The 21,366-nt window shown below is 39.0% G+C and overlaps 1 protein-coding gene across 4 annotated transcripts; it reads right to left on the bottom strand.

Annotated features, from left to right (window-relative positions):
- Window positions 1–8: 8 nt before the first annotated feature.
- Window positions 9–21,195, bottom strand: rab44 (RAB44, member RAS oncogene family). 4 transcript variants are annotated; one of them, XM_007551436.2, is made up of 10 exons: window positions 21,097–21,192; window positions 9,444–20,698; window positions 8,773–8,846; window positions 6,749–6,822; window positions 6,527–6,658; window positions 6,369–6,450; window positions 4,615–4,729; window positions 4,066–4,164; window positions 3,893–3,969; window positions 9–3,244 (listed from the first exon to the last, which is right to left on the bottom strand). In XM_007551436.2, exons 2-10 carry the CDS (start codon window positions 20,655–20,657, stop codon window positions 3,154–3,156), a joined length of 11,958 nt encoding a protein of 3,985 aa, XP_007551498.2. In that variant the 5' UTR covers window positions 20,658–20,698; window positions 21,097–21,192; the 3' UTR covers window positions 9–3,153. The 4 variants fall into 4 exon arrangements, with proteins under 4 accessions (XP_007551498.2, XP_016526905.1, XP_016526892.1 ...); XM_016671419.1 differs by having other exon boundaries at window positions 3,893–4,164; window positions 9,444–10,667; window positions 21,097–21,195; XM_016671406.1 differs by having other exon boundaries at window positions 3,893–4,164; window positions 21,097–21,194.
- Window positions 21,196–21,366: the final 171 nt, after the last annotated feature.

Here is a 21,366-nt window from a genome sequence, read left to right as displayed (position 1 = left end):
TTTGGTTGTTTATGTAAATCCTTGTTTTTCAGTTTTGGAATGAAGAGGCTTGAGTGATTTTTCTAAGACAAAAAAGGTGCTCAAGAGTTTTCCCTAACATGTATGTGGTCAAACTTATATGAACAGACTCAAATACATGCTACACAACTGATGTATTGAAGTTTGTTCAATGGGCGTCTCCTCGACCGCCAGGTTTCATACTCTTGAGGAGGACTGATCTGGAAAAATGTGGCACCTGCAGCTTAAATACAAACCAAATAACTGAAAATGTCCCAGTTTCACTTCTTGGGAACAAATGTGATCATGCAAGTTAAAGTCGAACAGGGGGACAGACCTGCTAACGTGTCTCTTCTCCGTTTGGCCACTAAATCCCTTCAAACAACATCTTAAGAGTTATTTTTTTATTTACACGCGTCAGTTCTGGATGCTGCTGAATCCAGTGAGTATTGAACAGATCCTCTTCATGCTGGCTGTGTGTGATCAGTCAGCCACCAAGAAGTTTTCAGGCCTTAACGTGTCATTAAAGAAAATCAAAACCTGCAGGAGCGTTTATTAAGTATTAGGTAAATGTATTTAATCCTTTTTGTATCAATTCAACCCTTTTGGATTTGAGGAAATGAACAGAAATTACAAACGTGAATCTATAACTTGATTCACTCATTGTGCATAAACGTCACAATGAGGAATAAGAACGACTCCCATCAATTAGTTGAAGGCTGACGATCATGTCTGTGATGAGTTTAGTGGGGACTTTACTCAGACTTGCATGAATTACATGTTCTGACTGCAAATTTATTTCAGCAAATATTTGTCGAAGAGCAGCCATGTCTCTGACTGTGGTGAAAGTTTTAAGTGCCAAATGAGAACATGATCCATTAATAAAGCCTAAATACAGGATGCACAGGTTTATTACCACCATTTATATCGATTTTACTCTTTCCATTGCTTGTAAAATATATGCTGTGCTCTGAGGAAATGCACTCCCCTTGTATTTTGTTTGGGATGTGGTTATACCAGTCATCTCAGAGTGTGCAGTAAAGATAACTTACTGGTTTTTCAATGAGTGTGTTTTTGTTTTAGTGTGTCCTGTCTGGCTGGCATTGTGGGACCCATAATGGTCTGAGTACCAAGGTGTGGCCCGATAGGTTTTCTTTCACAGGTGGAGCATTACGGCTTTCACTGTTATGCTCCACTTCATTAGAAATTGATTTGGGTTTATTTCAAAAGTAATGGAGAGGGAGGAAGTTAGGAGAGGGAAGGACAAAGAATAGAAACCAACACCCCACAAGTCTGCTTCTACACCTGCAGAAAGAGAAAAAAATATTGCAACACAACATGTGCATATACGATAACAAATATAATTGAAAAGTAAACACAGTACAAGTTAATACAATGGCAACTGCAGTCCAGTGTGGTGTGTACCTGAAAACACCTGAATCTAAACATCTGTGTGTGTTTAGGTCCACTAAACACTCACCTCCTCAGACCCTCCCCCAGGATCTGAGGCAGATATGAGGAAGACTGGAGCCCTCAAATGTACTTGTCTGATTCATTTTGATTTGGCAGCCAGCCAGCTTTCTCTCTCTGTATCTTTTACTAGAGATTTTTTTTTTCAGTGTCTAAACATTTCCATGAAATCATTTGGTTACTCGTGACAGATAAGGCTGTTATTCAAATTGGAAAAAGAATGAAAAATGGTTTTCCTACAACTAAAAGTATGGAAAATATTGTGAAAAAATATTGGTATTTTCTGGTTTAACTTTCCCACCGTTTACCCATTTGTCTATTAAAACGTCCCTCTGTCTGTTTGTGGTTTTTGCAGATTCCTTATTTAAAGCTTCACCACTGCAGGAACATATGCCATAAATCATAACATGCAGGAGGACTGGTAACCCTGACAATATGTGCTGAAACCCTAAGTGAGTGCAGGAGAATCTGCGGAACGCGACCTCACCGATAAATTAATTTGCTTCATTTTGCTCCAAAACTGACAGCAATTTTCCTCTCAATTCGGCATTTCTCAGAAAACCGTTCGCATAACTGAGACAGTATGAACTTTAGCTGGCGAGCAAATGTACCATCTAAAGTTAGTGCCAGTCATTAAAATGAGATCTGCTGCAATTATCCGTGACCTCTGTTTATGCTGGAGGAGTTCATCTCTGCATTTATTTTCCCGGCTGAACGTCCTGCGGGAAGTTATGAGGTTATTGCCGTGGCGCCATTGTTGTCATGCTGCTCATGCCGTTGAAGGACTTGTTGTCCCCCTGGGAACACAGCCTTCTTTGTCAGTCTGGAAGAACACAACTCACTTGAGGACACAAATTAGGTCGGCAAAGCAGACAAATTGTTGAAGTGGGAGTTTATTGAGAATAGAACATGAGATTAGAACAATTTTGTTGTGTGATTGATTGCGTCTCCGGGTTTCTCATCGGCATGGGTTATGTTGGAAATGCACATCAGTGTGATCAAAAAAACCAAAAACAACATGCTACATTTGGACTGAAAATTATTTTTACAACCACTGCTTTTAATCATAGAGGGAATGAAATAAATTGATTATCTGAGCAACCTGGCAGCTGGGACCACTGCAAGGAGGATGTGTGCCAAAAATATTATTTAAAACACAATTCAGAACAGAGTTTATGAGAACAAATACAAGAAAAACTGGTTCTTTTCCACATGCAACAGAACCCTGATCAGAGTAAACATCTTACTTAAAAATGTACACAATAAAGCATGGAAGTGAGGACATCCAAACTCTGCTAAAGGAAACTTTTCTCAACAGAAAATCTTGGGACTACCTCAATATAAATATGGAAGAAGACTTCTTAAACTTAAATTCTAACAATGTTATGGTCCCCAAGACAAAAAAAGAACCCAGAGACCCTTGATGCACAGTTAAATAACTCTTAAAATTCCCTTTAACCCCTTACAACTGAGTTATAAAAACAATTGAAAGCCCATTACTTACTTTTGTTGGATTTGTTTCATAATAAAACCCCCATTCCACATAATACAAGCGATTACAAGAAAGATAAATTAAGTTCTAGCAACTTTATAAACCATCTTGTTAGGTACAGTCTACTCAGGAAATTGTCCCCACTATTTGCAGGATATCACCTCTTGCTTTGTTTGTGAAACAAGCGCATCTGTTCAGCAACATTTTGAGCTCTTCCTCTGCGCTGGCTCTTTGTGTAAAACGGTGACTTCCTCTCTCAGCAGGTCAGCTCTCTGACTCAGCATCCTGCCAACAACAGGGCAAAAGCACAACCAGTAAATGTCACAGCACTGACTGGTTTTCTGCAGTGCGCTGCACAACTATTGTGTGCTACTTGACAAACTGGCATTCCTTGTGAAGTGTGGAGCAATAAAGATATGAAGTTTTATTCTGTTTTTGCAAATAAAAATGTTAGAAGTGTGTATTTGTGTTCAACAAGAGAGCACTTGTGAAAATGCAGTTTCATGTTTTGCCAGAACCTTTTAAGTGAACTTTTACTGAGCCAATGTGTTTTTTTTTTTTTTTTTTTTTTTTTTTAAATAACAGACTAAGAGGCAAAAGTTAAGTAAAGGAAGAACAACACACAGTTTTTCTCATGTGTTTATTTAGTAGCTTTGCGCTGCTGGAAGGTGAACTCCTACCACTCATGTTTTCCTGCTTTTTACAAGTTTCGTTTAAAAACTGGCATCATTTTTATTCTCTACAACATTATTGTTGTAGAGAATAATGCTCTACTTTTTGTTGATCCGTCACATAATATCGACAAAAAAAATATATTGAGGTTTGTGGCTGGAACAAGCTCAAGAACATGAACACTTTTATAAGAAGCTGCATGTTGGATTAAAAAAAAAAAAAACACACCCACACACACGTACGCACACACACACGTATTACCTGGCCACTGCCTCCAAAGCCTCTATCACATTTTCACCTGTGGCAGCGCTGCACTCCATGAACTCAAAGTTATATTCCTGTTGAGAGAAGAAGAAAAACTCATTTTTAAACAAACCCAATAAAGTTACTGGTTGGAATTCAACTTTTGCAGAAAGAGATTTTAGAAGTGGTACCTTAGCAAGGATGTCCCCCTGCTCCGTTTTAACTTGTCGCTTTGCGTGTTCGCTTTTGTTTCCCAGGAGCAAAACAGTCACGTCTTCTGCAGCAGCTTCCTGCAACGCATGGATTATTTTGATTAGTATTTAAGCTGCAGTTTTCATGTTTTTCCAGATCGGTCCATCTCAAGGGAAGGGCCAAATACCTAAGACATTTGGCTTTAATAAAGTTTAAATCCTAGATTAACTGTACCCTGGTGCTGCAGGTTTTTTTTATTTTTTTATTAAGTTACTAACAAATAAATATATCCAGAACAAAATCCACTGCTTTTAACATGAGTATGAATATGTTATATGGGACAAACAACTCTCTATTCACCAAGAATTAAAAAAAATTCAGATTAAAGAAAAATATTTTGTTTATGGAAGAAGCCATTTCAGACTAATGTTGAAAGTGTTTTGTTTTTTCTTCCTCTTAAAAGCAAAACAAAAATATAAACACAGATGCTGACCACAGCAGTTTCAGTAATGGTGAAGCAGGAAATAGCAAAAGTGGAGGTTGGTTACCTGAATGGAGTTAGCCCAGTAGCTGACCGCTGAAAAACTTTGAGAGGAAGTGATGTCATACATCAAGAGAAAAGCCTGGGCTTTGTGGAACACTTGTCTGGTGATGCTGTGAAACCTTTAGAGATAGGTAAAAATGTCATGAGTGACATTTCTTCCTTAAATTTGACAATAAGAGATCAGTGACAGCCCAAGTAATCCACACATACTACAGAATTGGAAGACATCAGCTCATAAGTGATGTGCAATAAAGACGAATGGCAAAAGGAACAAGTTTTGAAAACTGCAAAAAGACAAAGGAAGTCAAGAAACTAAGTGAAATTGTCTCCAGACGCTTCGAGATTCAAAGACAATTAATTTGGTCAAAATTGAATCTGAGCCATGCATGCGACTGATGTCTGAAAAGCTTTGATACAAATTCCCTGTCGCATCCCACTTTATTCCAAATAATTTATAGTCAAACATGGCTTCATTTTTTTAAATCTGTGGATTACTTTCATTCTTTCTACCATCTGGTGTGAATCCCATGTTGTTAGGCCCATCATGAATACATTTGTGTTTATTTCTTATTGCTCCAGCATTGTTAATTTCACATGTAGTGGGGAAAAATCTTGTGCTTTGTGTTTGAGCCATTTCAAAGTAAACGTGGATCCAAAACTGCTTCCACCAAAACAAAAACAAAAACAAAAAAAGCACATCAGTCAGAATGTTTTAAGTCAAGTTATTGAAGTGGCACAAAATGAACTGGGGGTGGAAACTCTGTTTCCAAGAAAGATCCGTTGGACCAGTTCTGACAAAAATTTGACCTGAAGGAGAAATCTCAAACACTTCTGAGCACAACGTCTTGTACTGGTTCAGGAAGGCTGTGAGTGTGACTGTCTCTGCACTTACAGACTGTTATCTGCCTGAACGTTGAGAAAACAACGTGCTGCTTTCAAACGGGGACAACAAGACAAACTGTACTCCACCACCAGAGAGCCAAAAGCTATGTTTACCCAGAAATACCACAGCCACTTCCTAAAACATACAAGCGGTCAGCTTGACAATTAGAACAAAATGCACCGCAAAATATCTCTTTGTAAGTTTCATCGTACCCTACAATGTTTCTGCCTACATACGACCAGCTACTCGGTTTATTCATTGTAAACATCAAATGTCTGCTAAATGGATGACTGATTTGTTTTGTAAAACACAAAAACTAACTAGGGATGACTGACCATACCTTCAATGCTGGGCCCGTCCAACAAGTTTCTGCTGCTTGTAACCAGGATCTAGTGCTTTTGGCCATCTTCCATATTTCATGAGCATAGGTGAGAGTTGAAATCTAGCCTCAGTTTTCCAAAATGCATTTTCAGCTCAACTTTGGGCAGACAAAGAACTACTCTGTCAACCCTTTGCTTCACGATCATCATGGAAAAGCAGGATACTTGAACTCCTTTGCTTGAGAAAGACACTGACCTGACCTGGATGGGTCAGTCATTTCTTTTTTCTAGTTCAGAACCACAATTAAGAGGACTGCCCATCGTTCTGTCCTTTTGTCACTCAGCTGCTAACATCCCAGGTCAAACCAAAAGTTCATCACTTGCAAACAAGAAAAGGTCATTTCACTGCAATAAAATGATAGTTTGCAGCACAATTAACAGGTGTTTTCCCCCATAAAATATCAGCCAACTTGTCCTGGCATCATATAACCTTGTTCCCATTAGAACCTCACCTGTAATGTTTTTACTTTAAACAGTAATTAATGAGAAATGTACCTTTCTTGACCTGCTGTGTCCCATAACTGTAGAACCACAGGTTTTCCATCTACTACCACAGTCCACTTGCAGGAATCAAGGCCTGCAAAAATATTTCAAGGTGATACAATTTGCTGCATTGACACATAATTGCTATGATCTGAAGTATGAGATCTTACCAACAGAGGCAGGAATGTCTAAAGAAAACTTCCCACTCTGAGCTCTTCTCATGAAGGAAGTCTTTCCGACGCAGCTCTCTCCAATCATCACCACGTTGTAGCTGTCTGATTTATCTGCGCCACTAGTGGCACCTGATAAAATGAGAAGGAGAGTCCCTTTCGGTCTGAATGCAAACTTCTGCTTCTTGTTTCATTGTGTGCAAGAATTGTGGGTATGTTTACCAAAAGAAAGCTGACTCCCACTCTCTTGATCCAACCGGATATTACGATGGACAAGTTTCTCTGGTGTCTTGTCCCTATGGAATAAAAACCTTGTAATTAAAGTTTGACATACACATCCCAGTATGAATTTGCAAGATTCTCGACTATTTACTATTTCTTGTTTTTACACAGAAGTAAAGTAACAATCCAAGGGGCACACCAAACCTTTCTATTATCAAATGGGAATCCAGAAATAAACACTTATCATTATGCTTTTCTGAAAAAAATTGGTTGCTATGCCTTCCAACTTAATTTATTTTATTGGTTTATTTGATGAGCCGCTGCTTTATAAAGAATAAAAGTTGGATTTTATGGAAAGAGTGGAAAATAAGACATTTGAAAATGTAAAGGAATTTGTAAATTCCTCTACAAATATCACAATTGGACAACTGACCAATTTTTCTCATCTTAAAAAAAATACATATTGACCTTTAAAACAAGAATAAAATTGGAAATATTACATAAATTAATACATAAATCTATTGCTGTATTCAAGCATTAACAAAAAAGACAAAAAAACAAAACATTAAGCAAATTTAACTGATGCAATAATTAAAATTTTAAAACAACCAGACCTACAGTTTTGCAACAGTCTGAAGGATTTTAGGCTATATGTAAAATTATCTCCTCTGCTCACTGTTACAGAACTACAGCATATTATGGAGACTTGGGTTTCCATAACAACCATTAGATGCTATTTGCAGTTTGCAGAAACCAGCCGTGCAAAAATAACGCAAACTTTAATGCAGTCTCAAATTAAATTAGGCTAAGCGTTCCTTGTTTTCAGGTTACACAAGTTAAGAACACTAAAGTTATTTATATTTGCTTAGTGTGAAAAACATGAGAAAATTAAATGCATTTTACTATGTTTAAAATTTAGATGTTTATATGCATTGCATATATCTTACATACATTAAGATTACGCTGCATTTAACAGTTTGTAATGAGGCTTCAACACGTAAGGCTAACAGAGGCATCGTTTTCCAAACAATGTCTTCCATAAAACACACTGCTTAACTGTGTGCTATCTTTGGAAAATAGGAAAATATTAGTCATGATATCAAGAAGAGATTCATGAAGATCCATAACTTGGTTCGGAGATGGATGTGCTTTAGGTGTGAACTGTTCATATCAACCCCAAAGGAAAAGCAAATGTCCTGGTGAAGAATCAGCTGGAGCTGGAGAGTGTTATCTGCAGTGAGATGAGTCCTGTAACAATGCTGTCTGAAAGGTCACACTGAGTGGAAGAAACTAGTTTGCAAATAGATACTGATGAATCTAAGTTTGAAGGATTTGGCTGCAATGACCATCATCATTTTTACTGTGGAAATACAAAATAACAAAGAAATGTATAAGTGATAAAAAAAAAAAATAAATAAATAAAAAAAAATCCCTAAATGCTTTTTATTTATTTGGCATTTAGGAAATTTAAAAAAAGCAATACAGCCAAAAGATTTTTAGCATTTTAAAATTTCAGTACGAGACTGAATTATATTTGTAAAATAAAAATAATAATAATTAAACAATTTAAGTCCCTCACTACACTGCATACTTGTTGTTTTTTACTTTGTCTGTTTCACAGATGACCTGGGGTTTCTGAGCGATCAGAAAGGTGACACATAACTGAATTTGAAGAGCAAATGAGACAGAGAGAGTGGGAAGTGCAGTCTCTGCTCAGATGGACTAAATAAAGACCAAAATCTAGAAGTGATACTTTTATGCAGCTACACACAAATCAACCTTTCTGGACTTATTCAATGTTGCAAATGGAATAAATGAATGCATTTGCTTTTCATGAAATTAACAACAGATATTGAGTTTTCCCTGTGAAACTGGTGACTCTGCAGTTGAATGATGATTGTTATTGAGTTATGGTTTGTGTTACAAAGCAGTTCCAACAGCAGTTCATTGCGACAGCTAGCTAGTCACGTATGTCCAAGATAACTGAGTTTATTATCTGTGCTTAATGCGAGTCCCAGAATTACCTCATAGATTTTGAAGACCCTGCAGCTCCTGAAATATCGGTGCTGGAAGATGGTTTCTGCCCATTTTCATCAACCTGCAGAAATTAAAAAAAGAAAAAAAAGAGATATACATAAAATACTTAACTTATTCTACATCACTGGGTCTTTTGGTTTTATATCTATTTCGTTAACATGCATATCATGTCACTGTACTTAACTTAGTGTTCTTCAAGATCAAAACAACCTGGTCTTATTTAAAGTCTGCATGTGTCAAGTTTCTGATGAAGCCAGATACACATGCATGTTCTCCTTTTCACAATGTAAAACATAGTGACGACCACATGTTCCTCATTTTAGTTAGTTGCATCACTGTTTTCTTAGAACAAAAATGCAATGAAGTACAAGATGTTTTATACAAATAGGAAGTAGCACTTAATCGTCACTCGATGTTGATCTTCTATGAGGGGAAAAAAAACACTGACTTGCCCACAAACACTTGTTCTTGTCAGACTTAGACCTTAAATGATCTCGGTTCAACGTGTTCTGTGCACAGAGACATTGCATAACTCGAGGTCTTCACAAACATATTTGTGTCATATTTACTTTGAAATATATACTTTGAAATATATGTCCTTATAATAAACCATAAAAAACTTATGAAAACAGTAAAAAGTGCAAGTTTTGGAACTTACCTCTGATATTTTTCTCAGCCCCGATGATTCTTCTCTTCCAGCTGCCTTAAGAGCACTTCCCTCTATCAGTCCTCCAGCTTCATCTTCATTTTGTGCATTTTGGTCGGGTTTTCTTTGTAACCCTGACTTCCGATTTGATCCAAATTTTTTCCTCCTCCCTCCAAAGGCTGACTCTGATGTGCCATCACTGGAAGGGCTGGATGAAAGTCCACTTGGATCCCACTGTCGTTTTGTTTCTGCTGCTTGGGTCTGCGAGATTGAAGATTCTTCAGCCTTCTCCTCCTCAACCAGAGCTCTTAGTAAAGACTCACCAAACTGGCTGATTTCCACAGTTTCTTTCTGCTTTTCTTGATAAGTGTTGTCGTCTGTGTGTTCTGCGTGAAGCTGTAGTTCTGTTTCTTTCTTTCCTGAGACGCTTGCCACAGTTACATCTCCAGAAGACAGTACAGTATCTGTGGATTCCTTTTCCGGTTCTACGATTTCCTGTTTGGACCGTGTTCCTAGATTTTTACGAGTGGAGCCCATTTTTCTTCTCCTGTTGGTTGGAGTTAAATCCGGACTTCCAGTCCTCATTCCAGGATTTTGACTCTGAATGCTTTCATTCGTGCTACTTGGCATTTGGACTTGAACATCTTGGACTTGGCTTACCTCTATGCTCTCAGGACTGAGCTCATCACCTTGTGTACACTCTAAGCTCTCTCCTGGGGTGCCAGTGTTTGAAGACACTGGCTGATTTAATGAGCTGCTGTTTCTCTCTGTATCCTTGGGGCATATTTGGGTCTGACTGTTGGTAAAATCATCTGGTTTTGGTGTTCCTAAAATAAGATCTATGGTGGCAGATTGTTCAGGAGGGAAAGCCAGGCTCATGTTACTGCTTTGTAGCCCATCACCAGTTTCGGTTTCTGGAGTTTCTTGTTGCAATGAAGCTTCTTGTTGTGGTTGCACATCTTTACTTTGTCGCACTTCTTCATTCACCAGTACTTTCCCCACAACCTCTATCTCGCCCAGATTCGTCATCTCAGCTTTTGCGCTAAAGTCGCTTTCTTCTGCCTCGTCTCTCTCATGTCTCTCACCATCTCGTTTTCTGTTCAATGGAGTCCTGCGAGAAGATCCAATCTTCCTCTTCTTCTGTTTTGATGTTTCTTGAGGTTTCTCTCCTTGGCTCTCCAGTGGGTTTACTGTTGCAGAAATTCCCCCTAGGTATGATGCATCCATAGCTGGCTCCTGCAAAGCAGAAACGAACTCATTTGAAGTATTTTTCTGCTTGCTGGCATACATATAGTTCCCTTCCACTTCACCCTTTTTAGGATTTTGCACATCCATTGAGCTTTCCGCCTGTGAACTGCAGACTTCTGTCGTTATAAATCCAGCTGTTTCGATCTGTTTGTTTGTCTCTTTCAAATGGACTTCGACTCCCGTCGGGTCTTTTTCACAAGATAAAGCTTCTGTCTTTCGTCTTTGTAAGGCTTCTTCTTCTTGATCAATGACACAAACACTTTCTGACTTTGGGCTGAAAATGCCGTCATGAAATAAGATACTCTGTATATCTGAGTCACTGCTCAACACAGAGTCTTGGCCTGATTGCATCAAACCCGTTTTGTTTGTGTCATGTCCTGTAAGCTGAGTCGAATCCTCAGCCTCATCAATACGTTTAGCATCTTTTTCTTTTGTTTGTTGGTTTGAGTTTGAATTAAAATCTGACTTTGCAATTGTGCTGTCCTCCAAAACATCATGTGAAAAACCTGTGTTTTCCTCCAGCAGCTTCTCAGTCACAGGTGAGCTAAATGCTGCTAAGTTTTTAGGCCTTATGAAGTTTTCTACTTCTTCTTGTCTTCCAGCTAATATTATTGTTTCATCATCGCCTGTATTTTCTAAAGCTTCGTCTTTGTTTTCTTGGTTTTGCTCATTAACCTGGCTGTGTTTTCTTCCTTTAGTTCTCCGACTTGACCCGAGTTTTCTCCTGTTTCCTGATGCTTTGAAGCCTGGGTGAGCGTCATCTTTGAGGTCTTGATAATTGTCCTGAGGATGAGAGTCCAAAGTAACATCTTTATCTGACTGCATTGTTTCTCTGAGTGTCTTGTCATTTGGAAATGAGATCTGATGCATTTCCTGCGTTTGTCCTGTTTTAATCTGCTCTTTCTCTTCTTTACTTTGAACATCAAGTAAATAATGAGTTTCTGCAGCCCTAGATAAGATGATGTGCCGATGCTCTTCCCCATCAGTATAAAACATCTCTTGTGGTGATGAAATGGCACCTTGCTCAATGCTGTACTCAACTTGAGCATTTTGCATGTTGCTCCCCTTTTCTGTGGTTCTTTCTGGTGGTTCACTAAGCTGTTCACTCTGTACATTTTTATCTGGCTGCAATATTTCAGTTTTCTCATTCATTGCATTCTTTTCATTTTCACTGAACAAGTTTCTGGAAAATGCCTCAGGATATTCTGTAATATCTCTCTCTTTTTCAGCTGCTTCAAGCATCTTTTGGCTCTGTTCAGGCTCGATCTCCTGTTCAAAAGCTTTCTTGAAAGCATCCCCATCCCCACTTTCAGGTTCTGTATGTTCACAGCTTCTGTTTTGTTCTGCATGCAGTTGGGCTGGGGGAGGACCTCCATGTGGTTCAGGCAATGATGTGCTTTCCTGTAAGTTTCCATCCTGCAGCTCTCTGAATTCATCATGATCTCTGCTGTGGTGTTTGGGTAGTTCCCTATTTATAATCTGCGTGCAACATGATGTGTCACTATCCTCTTGATCAACAATGGGCGATAGCTGCATGCCTACAGTCGTGCAAATAGAAGTGCTGATATTTGCATCTTTGGTCTGAGAAGAGTCATTTTCCTCAGTTTCATCCAGCACAATTCCCATTAAAGCTTCCTGGCCCTGTGCTACTGTCTCTGTTGTTTTTTCACCAAGTTCATTCATACTTGCATTGAGGTCAACCTCAGTTATAGGTTGCCCTATATCGTTTGCCTTAATCCTGCCTTTATTTCTACGACTGGATCCTAGTTTTCTTCTGCCGTAGAAATCCACTTTTGTCTTTTCTTCTACACGCTCAGAGGATTCCAGAGGAGGGGGATCTGGTGAAACGTTTTCTGACTGCAAGTTTGACATAGCAAATTTGTTTTCTTCCATTTGAAGGAAGAGTCCTTCACTGTTCTGATTAACTATATGATCAGTGTTGGGTTGCACATCCTGCTGGATTGTTTCTTCATTTTTCAGACCTGGAGCTGCTGGGATGATTTCTTTTGAAGGACATGCTTCCTGTAATGACGTAATATCATCAATATTGCTCATGTTGAGCTCAGACTCTTCAGTTTGGTCAGCAAGAGCCCTGGAAATAATGTCAACATTCTCTGCATCACCTGCAAAGATTTTATCTGAATCAGTTTGCACACTGTCTTGAATTTGTGTTGAATGAACTTCTTCATGCACAACATTTTCTGAAACAGCATTTCTGGGCTCTCCATGGAAAACATTTTGTTTTCCGTCATCTGAAGTTAAAACATCAGATTTTCTGTCATCTACATCTTCATGAAGATTTTCATCTGTCAAAGTTAAACTCTGCACATCATCATCAGGATAATTTGTTGGCACAGAGGTGCTCTGATCATGAGAAGAAATAATTGGAGGGATTAAAGACATGGAGCCGCCATGTGAAACAGACAAGATAATTTCATGCTTAGTTTCTTCTCTCTGTTCTTCCTGCTCTACTGTCTTTGTTTCTAATGACATTACAGGCATTTCAAAGGTTTTATCACCACTTGTATTTTCCAAAACTTCCTCTTGAGATTCTTTACCCTGCTGTCTTCCCTTTTTTCTCCGGCTAGACCCCAGCTTTCTTCTGCTCCCACGTAAGCCAGCATCAGTTTGCTCATCTGTGGTCAGAGAATTATCCTGATGTTTGGTCTCTTTAGGATTTTGCGTAGTACTCTCTACAAGACTCCCACCTTCACCCACCTGACTCAAGGTACTGTTGACTCCAACTGGGTTGCTGATCGATGTTTCCTTTGAATCGAAAAGGTGCTCATCCTTACTTGCCTGATCTAAAGCCTCCAAATTTTCTTGTGTTGTGAAACACAGGTTTTGTTGGTCTTCAGCAGATAGAAGTTCCTGTTTGGTATTAGAATAACCGTAACTTTTTGTGGTGAGGTCTGACTGGCTGTGGTTGATGATTTCGGCTTGGTCAATCGTATTTCCCAAATCACTCTCTGGATATGTGGGAATATCATGTGGCACAGTTTCAGACGTATAATCCATTTGCAGACATACTTCTACGTCTGCTGGTAAGTTCTCATGTTCCTCAGCTTGTTTTTCAGCATTATCTGAACATCCTGGACCCGTAACTTCACTCTGAAGAGTCTGATCATTACTTTCTTGTACATCAGATTTATCCAATAAAGTGTCTTCTTCTGATTTATGAGATAACTCAACATTACCCGTTTCTGATTCATCTTGATCTTCTGAATGGCTTTCTTGAATTAAACTCTTCGAGACAGTTTCAGAATAGTTGTTTAACATTGAGCTTTGAACATCAGATGAATTGCCAGGAGCAAGCACTGAGCTGTCAGGTGATGAAAGGTCTTGCTTTAGTTCCTCACATGCCATCTTTGTTTCAGATATGTCCAGGGTTTCATCTCCCCATGTATTTTCCTTACCCTCTTCTTCAGACTCTTTAACTTGGTGTCTTCCTTTAATTATTCGTCTGGAACCCAGTTTTCGTCTGTTGCCAGTATTATAAATGCCCTTGTTCAGTTGTTCATCAACATTCTGAGAAAATTCATCAGATCTGGAGTCAATAGAAACCATATCTGTTTGAGCATTTAACCAAGCAGAGCTGTTCTCTTTCATTTCACAGAGTCCTTCCATTTCAAGATCAACTACAAAACCGGTGTTAGGTTTTGTATCATCAGATACTCTCCCTTCGAACTCATTCATCTCAGTTGGAGCAGAGTTTGTTTTTTCTAAGTCAGTGATATGTGGTTTGTTGTCATCAAACACTCCAGAATCTTCATTTTTCACATCCAAGTTCTCTGGGTAATTTTTCTTTACAGAATATGCTTCCTCTTTTGCTGCAGAATCATCAGTTGCTTTCACACTGAGCTCAGACATTCCAGTTTGATCAGTCAGGTTTTCAGAGATAACTTCCTCATTTTCTGAAACATTGCCGACAACAGTTTCAGAATAACATTCAGTTTGAATGCTATCTTGCATCTGTGTTGGGTGAAACTCAATTTTCTCTTGTTCCCTAAGAGCATCCTCTGGTTCAGCATCTCTGGTGTCTTCACTGTGAACAGTGTCAGACTGACCCACCTCTTGTTGCAGAACATTCATTGATTTCTCAATCATTTCAACTTCTGTCTCTGACTTTCTTTCACCTTTGTCTCCAAAATGTTCATTTTTAAGAATTAAAATCTGCTGGTTTGTGTCAGAGTCATTTTTTAACACAGAGCTCTGATTCTCAGAAGAAATAATGGGTGGTGATACTGAAGACAAGTCTTGTGAAAGAGACAGAATAATTTTATGTTCAATATCTTCACTCAGTTCTTCAAGCTCTGATCCCCTTGTTTCTACTGATATTGTTGAGGTCTGGGGAGTTTCATTGCTTCTGTGACTTTCAAAAACTTCCTGCTTGGATTCTTTAAAACCTGGTCTTCCCTTAGTTCTACGACTAGACCCCAGTTTTCTTCTGTTCCCACTGAAGCTGAAGCCATCATTTGTTTGTTCATTTGTGCTGAGAGAACTGTCCTGAACATTAGAGTTGTGTTCACTACCTTCTTCAAGGGTCCCACCTTCATCCATGTAACCAAGGGTGGTGTTTACTCCAATTGGGCCGCTGACTGATGTTTCCTTTGAATCATACAGGTCGTCGTCCTTACTTGTCTGATTTAAAGCCTCTAGATTTCTTCCTGTTGTGGAACACATGTTTTGTTGGTCTTCAGCAGGTAGTAGTTCCTGGTCTGTACCAGAATCCGCTGTATGTTTCAATGTGAGCTCTGAATGAGTTTCACTGCTGGTTTCAGCTTGGTCAGTCACTCCTTGCAAAGCAGTTTCTGGATATTTAGGAACATCATGTGCCACAGTCTCAGGTGTGTAATCCATTTCCAGATTTCCTTCTATGTTTGATGGCAGATCCTCATTTTCCTGAGCACGTTTTACAGGATTATCTGAATGCTCATCACCAGTGACTTTATTCTGAAGAGCCCTGTCTTTACACTGCAGAAAGTCAGATTTATCCAATAAAGAGTCTTCCTCAGAATTATCAGATAAATGTATTCTATCATGATCACCTGGCTTATTGTTTTGAATTAAGCTCTTCGGGTCAGTCTCAGGATGGTTGTTTCCCATTGAGCTTTGAAATTCAGATGAATGCCCAGGAGCAAACATTGAGCTGTGAACACCATGTGTCACAGTTTCAGATGAGGAATCCATTTGCAGACTTCTTTCTATGTCTGTTGGTGTGTCGTCATGTTCATGAGCCTGTATTACAGCATTGTCTGAATGTTCAGGGCTCATGACTTCTTTATTCTGAAGCGTCTTGTCTTTACTCTGCAGAAACTCAGATTGATTTTGGTTCTCTGGACAATTTACAATTCCTTGAATTAAACTGTCCAGCTCAACCTCAGGATGGTTCTTTTGTATTGGGTCTTGAACTTCAGATGAATCACCACAAGCAAAGACTGAAAATGAGTTGTCATTAGAAGCCAATAAGGTTGCATCCTGCTCCATGTCTTGTCTTTTTTCTTCGTGGCTGATTGTCTTTGTATCTAAGGAGATCTGTGTTGTTCTGTGGGTTTCATCTACTTCATCTACTCTGGTCTTTTCATTGACCTCATCTGTAAATTCGTTAACTTGTTGTTTTGGTTTGCCTTTACGCCTGGATCCCAATTTTCGTCTGCTGGCACTACTGGAGAAGTCTGTGTTAATTTGCTCTTCTGTGCTCTCAGACGTTTCCTGAGGCCTGGGAGCCAAAGAAACTGTTTCAATTTGAAAGTTTGACAAAACAGGTTTGTTTTCCTCCATTTCATAGAACATTACTTGCTTCTCCTCGTGAAATGTTTGATCAACTTTGGGTTTTGTGTCATCCTGTACTATTTCTCCACTTTGCAGATCTAGAGTCTCTGAGATAATTTCTTCTGTAGGACATTCTCCCTGTTTTTCTGTAAAATCACCATTACCTTTTACTGTAAGCTGAGACCTTTCATTTTGTTCAGTAAGATTTTCAGGTATAATATCAAATGTTTGATCAATATTAGTTGAAGTTTCAGAAGAATATCCCATTTGAAGATTGTCTTGCATTGTTATTGAATGAACTTCTTCTGGGTGTTCCACCATAACGTCCTCTAAACCAGCATCTTTAGTATCTTCAGGGTGAGCTTTATATTGACTCAATGATAAATCCTCTGATTGTTTACCATCTTGAACCAAAACATTAAAATTTCTTTTGTCTATATCTTCTTGATGATTTTCACATTTCATAATTAAACCTTTCAAGTGTGTGCCGGGCCCTTCTGTTACCTCAGAGGTTTGATCCTCAGAAGAAAGAACATGTGACATGGAGATGCTATGTGACCAAAAGATGTCCTCCTCACTGGCTTTACTTAGTTCTTCCTGCTCAGACGTCTTTACTTTTAACAACACTGGCGATGTATCAATACCAACTTTTTCTCCTCCATTATCTCCTAAAACTTCCTGTTTAGATTCTTTAACATCTTGTCTTGCTTTTTTTCTACGACTAGATCCAAGTTTTCTTCTGTTCCCTTTGAAGCTAAAGTCAGCATCATTTTGCTCATCTGTGGTCAGAGAAGTGTCCTGAAGATTGGTGTCAGTAGGGTTGCGTTCACTACCTTCTACAAGGCTCCCACCTTTATCCATCTGACCAAAATTAGCGCTTACTCCAACTGGATTGTTGATCGAGGTTTCCTTCGAATCGTACAGGTGGCCATCCTTACTTGTCTGATCTAAAGCCTCCACATTTCCTTCTGCTGTGAAACACGTGTTTTGTTGGTCTTCAATAAGCACAAGTTTGTGTTTGGTAGCAGAATCCTCTGTACTTTTCACAGTGAGCTCTGAATGAATATTGCTGGTGACTTTAGCTTGGTCAGCCAAGCCTCCCAAAACTGTTTCTGGATATTTAGAAATATCATGTGCCACAATCTCAGATATGTAATCCAATTCCAGATTTCCTTCTAAGTCTTTTAGTGGGTCCTCATTTTCCTGATCTTGTTTTACCGTATTATCTGAATGTTCACCGTCCATGATTTCTTCATCTCCTGCAACAGCATCTAAATTGTCCTCAAATTCATCCATAGCTCGCTGAGAGACATCCACTGCATTTTCAGTGTCTAACTTGCTTTCATTTTGATTTTTCTGAAAATTCCCACTGTTCACACTTATATCCTCCAAGTCGGTTTCAGAGTATTTTGTTGGCACACAGCTCAGTTCCTCAAAAGATTGATCAAGTGGAGAATTTGGAAACAATGAGTTATCTGAAACTGAAGTGGTAGTCCTGGGTTCACTGTCTTCAGTTAGTTCTTCCTGCATCAACATTGTTTGCTTCTCATGTATTTCATCATCTCTTGTACTTTCTAAAACTTCCTGTTGAGGTATTTCACCCTGCTGTCTTCCTTTTTCTTTCTGACTGGACCCCAGTTTTCTTCTGCTCCCACTGAAGCCAGTATCTGTTTGCTCATTTGTGCTCAGTGAATTGGCTTGAAATAGAGGGTTAGAAGGATCGTGTTTGGTATCTTCCACAAAGACTCCAACTTCCTCCACCTGACCAGCAACAGTGTAATCGTTTTGCTGAGGTTGTGGTTCTTGTAGTGCCTCGTGTTGACTTTTTCTCATATCAACACCTGGATCAGTCTGAAGACTCCCTGATTTACTCTTATGAGTGTCAGACTGACGCCCCAAAGTCTCTCCCCATGATTTATCAGATAAATCCATATTGATGTCTGTTTCTGAGTTTTTCTGACTTTCTGGAATATTTACACTTCTTGTAATCAAACTATCTGGATCCTCTAAGGAATGGCCAGGAGCAAAGATTGAAAGAATTGGGCTGTCAGATGACACTGGCAAAATGTCTAGCCTCAGTTCTTCTTGGCTCATAATCTTAGTATCTAAAATCTGTGTGGTTTCTTCATCACTGGTCTTTTCTCTAACCTCTTCTTTAGAGCCTTTATCGTGTTTTCCCCTACTTTTCTGGCCAGACCCCAGTTTCCCTCTGTTTCCACTGCTACAAAAGCCTTTGGTTTGGTCATCTACAATCCCAGAGGTTTCTTGAGGCTGTGAGTCAATCAAAACAGGGTTTTCCTCCCCTATTTCAAAGAATCCTTTCTCCTGGTGATACATTTGGTCTGCAGCAAGTTTTATATCTTTCTCTACTCCTTTTTTAAACTCATAAACCTGAGTAGGAGTAGAGTTTGACTTTTCCAAGTTACTGATTTGTAAAGAATTTGGATCATGTAAATCATAACTCTCATTTTTCTGTTCCACACTATGTGTATATTCAAAGATGTTTTCCTCTGTTTGCTGATCTTGCTGTTTGGCGGTAACATTATCAGTGCTTTCTCCAGCAGAATCAGACATTTCAGGTCGGTCATTTAGGTTTTCAGAAATGTTTTCAAAATGTTCTGTAACATAATCTGGAATAATTTCAGATGAATGTTGAATTTGCAGGATTTCTTGCATTTGAGTTGGATGAAACTCAACTTTCTGCAGATTTGTTGGAACGTCCTCTGAAAGAGAATCTATGGGGTCTTCACCCATTTCAGGTAAAATCTCTGAATTTGTTTTGTCTTGACCTTTTTGAAGACTTTCACATGTTAATGTCAAACTATACGTGTCTGGCTCAGGATATTCAGAAGAAAGATCATGTGGTGATATCAAACAAACTGTGCCTCTATTTGAAAGAGACAAGATTGTGTCAGCAGCAGTGACATCACTCACTTCTTCATGCCCTGTCTCCTGTGTTTCTGACAACACAGTTGGTGTTTCAAGAAATTCATTGCTCAGAGTATTTTCTAAAATGTCCTCCTTAGAGTCTTTAACATGTCTTCCTTTACTTTTACGACTAGATCCAAATTTTCTTTTAGTAGCACCAGAGCTGGAACCCGCCTTGGTATGGTCATCTGTGGTCAGAGAGCTGTTGTGAAGCTGAGGCTCTGTAGTAGCCTTAAAGTCTGATGGAAGAGTTTGTATGTTATCCTCCACAAGACTGCCGCTCTGATCCATCCGGTCCGAAGAAGTTTCTTCTGTTGTAGTCAAAACATCCTGTTTGTCTGCAGTGCTTTTCACCAGAAACAAACGTTGGCAACTATCGGATTCAGATTTCTGGTTTTCAAAGTAAGAACCGTAATCTTTGTCGTCATACAGTAGATCTTCAGTGGAGTTATGCTTTTCATGCTCGACTTGCTCTTGTGTAAACTTATTTTGATCATACTGATTGTCTTCCATCTCCTGTGAAAGCCTGGCATCTCTGACTTTAGGTGTACAGTGTTTGTCGTCTTTACTTGTAGGCAACTCGTCTGTTTGAAATAAAAATGTTTCTTGTTCAACACCATCGTTAATTTGAATGTTTTCTCTGAAGGCGTTATCTGCAGTAATCTGAGGCGTGATAGATGTATTAACACGTGACTCACATACTGAAAAGTTGCCGTGTAAACGCCCATCTTGTCTGAACAAGCCTGAGTCATCCGTCTTGCTGCTGTTTAATTCAGCCACAGAACACAGATTAAAATCTTCAGCCTGTTTGCCGATCGTCTGTTGATCTGATGCAGAAGCACTTAAACTGGTTAGCTCAGGGAGACGGTCATGCAGATTTTCATTGACTTCCTCACTTTGAAGAGTGTTGCTACTCTCAATGACTTCCAGCTTGGTCTCTTTTTTAAAAGGCTGCATACTGACATCTTTGGAGTCTAAAATGTGTTTGACATCTTCTGGGCATAACATGCCAGTTTTATCCTCAGAGTACTCAGCTGCAGAGGCAGAGACCAAGAAGGCAGCTTGTGGCGCAGTCATGTCACGCTCACTCTCTTGAGCTACTTCTTCCTGCACTTTAGGCTGCTTTGTTACAGACCCATGTGTTTCTGGATGTTCATTACCGCTGGCCTCATACTGAACACCCCCTCTAGATTCAACATCTGGCTGTGTTTCTGCATCATCTACACGCAGAAACTTTCCTTTACCTCTTCGACTCGATGCCAACTTTCTTCTGTTCATTCTGATTTCACGTGTTGCTGGCTGCTGTTTCAGCTTTTAAACTGTCAGTGTTAGAGAACACAGTTATTGATTTGGCATAATTTTCTAGTACCTGATTTGAAGCTACAAACATTCAGTCTTTGACACTCAAAAGATTTTATCTCCTTGATGCCCTGAATTGACTTTTCAAAAAAAAAAAAAAAAAATGTGCCTGAAGCAGAAAAGGTTGTGCAACGCATTAAGGAAATCACGCTATACAAGTATATGTGAGCAGGGAATGCTTGTTTCTAGAAAATATACTAGGTGAGGTTCAGAAACTTGACAAATTCAATATAAACAAAAAGCTTATAGCAAGCACCTGGAGCGCACAAACTGCAGCAACGATAACATGAACAACAAATCTAGCAAACTGACATTTGGTTAATTTGTGACTATTTAAAAACAAAATTACTTTTCTTACCTCCAAAATCTAGCACATCTGTCGACTCATAAGCTAACTTGTAATGTCAACTCATCTGCTCTGCTCAATAGGAGCAGCACCTCACTCGTCGGGGGAGTGTTTCCTAACTAAGGCTGTTTGACAGCTTCCTGTGTGGGCTACACTTGCAGTCTTAATCATTGACAGTTAACTTCCTGCATGAATAAAATATTTTTTTCCATTTTCAGTTTAAACTGATTAATTTGGATGAAATTAACACAATGATATATATACCTATATATATATATATAT

The sequence above is a fragment of the Poecilia formosa genome, unplaced genomic scaffold (assembly GCF_000485575.1).
Source record: "Poecilia formosa unplaced genomic scaffold, Poecilia_formosa-5.1.2 Scaffold2, whole genome shotgun sequence".
Lineage (NCBI taxonomy): Eukaryota > Metazoa > Chordata > Actinopteri > Cyprinodontiformes > Poeciliidae > Poecilia > Poecilia formosa.
The sequence above is the reverse complement of the archived record's forward strand: the minus strand, read 5'-3'. Positions and strand labels throughout refer to the sequence as shown.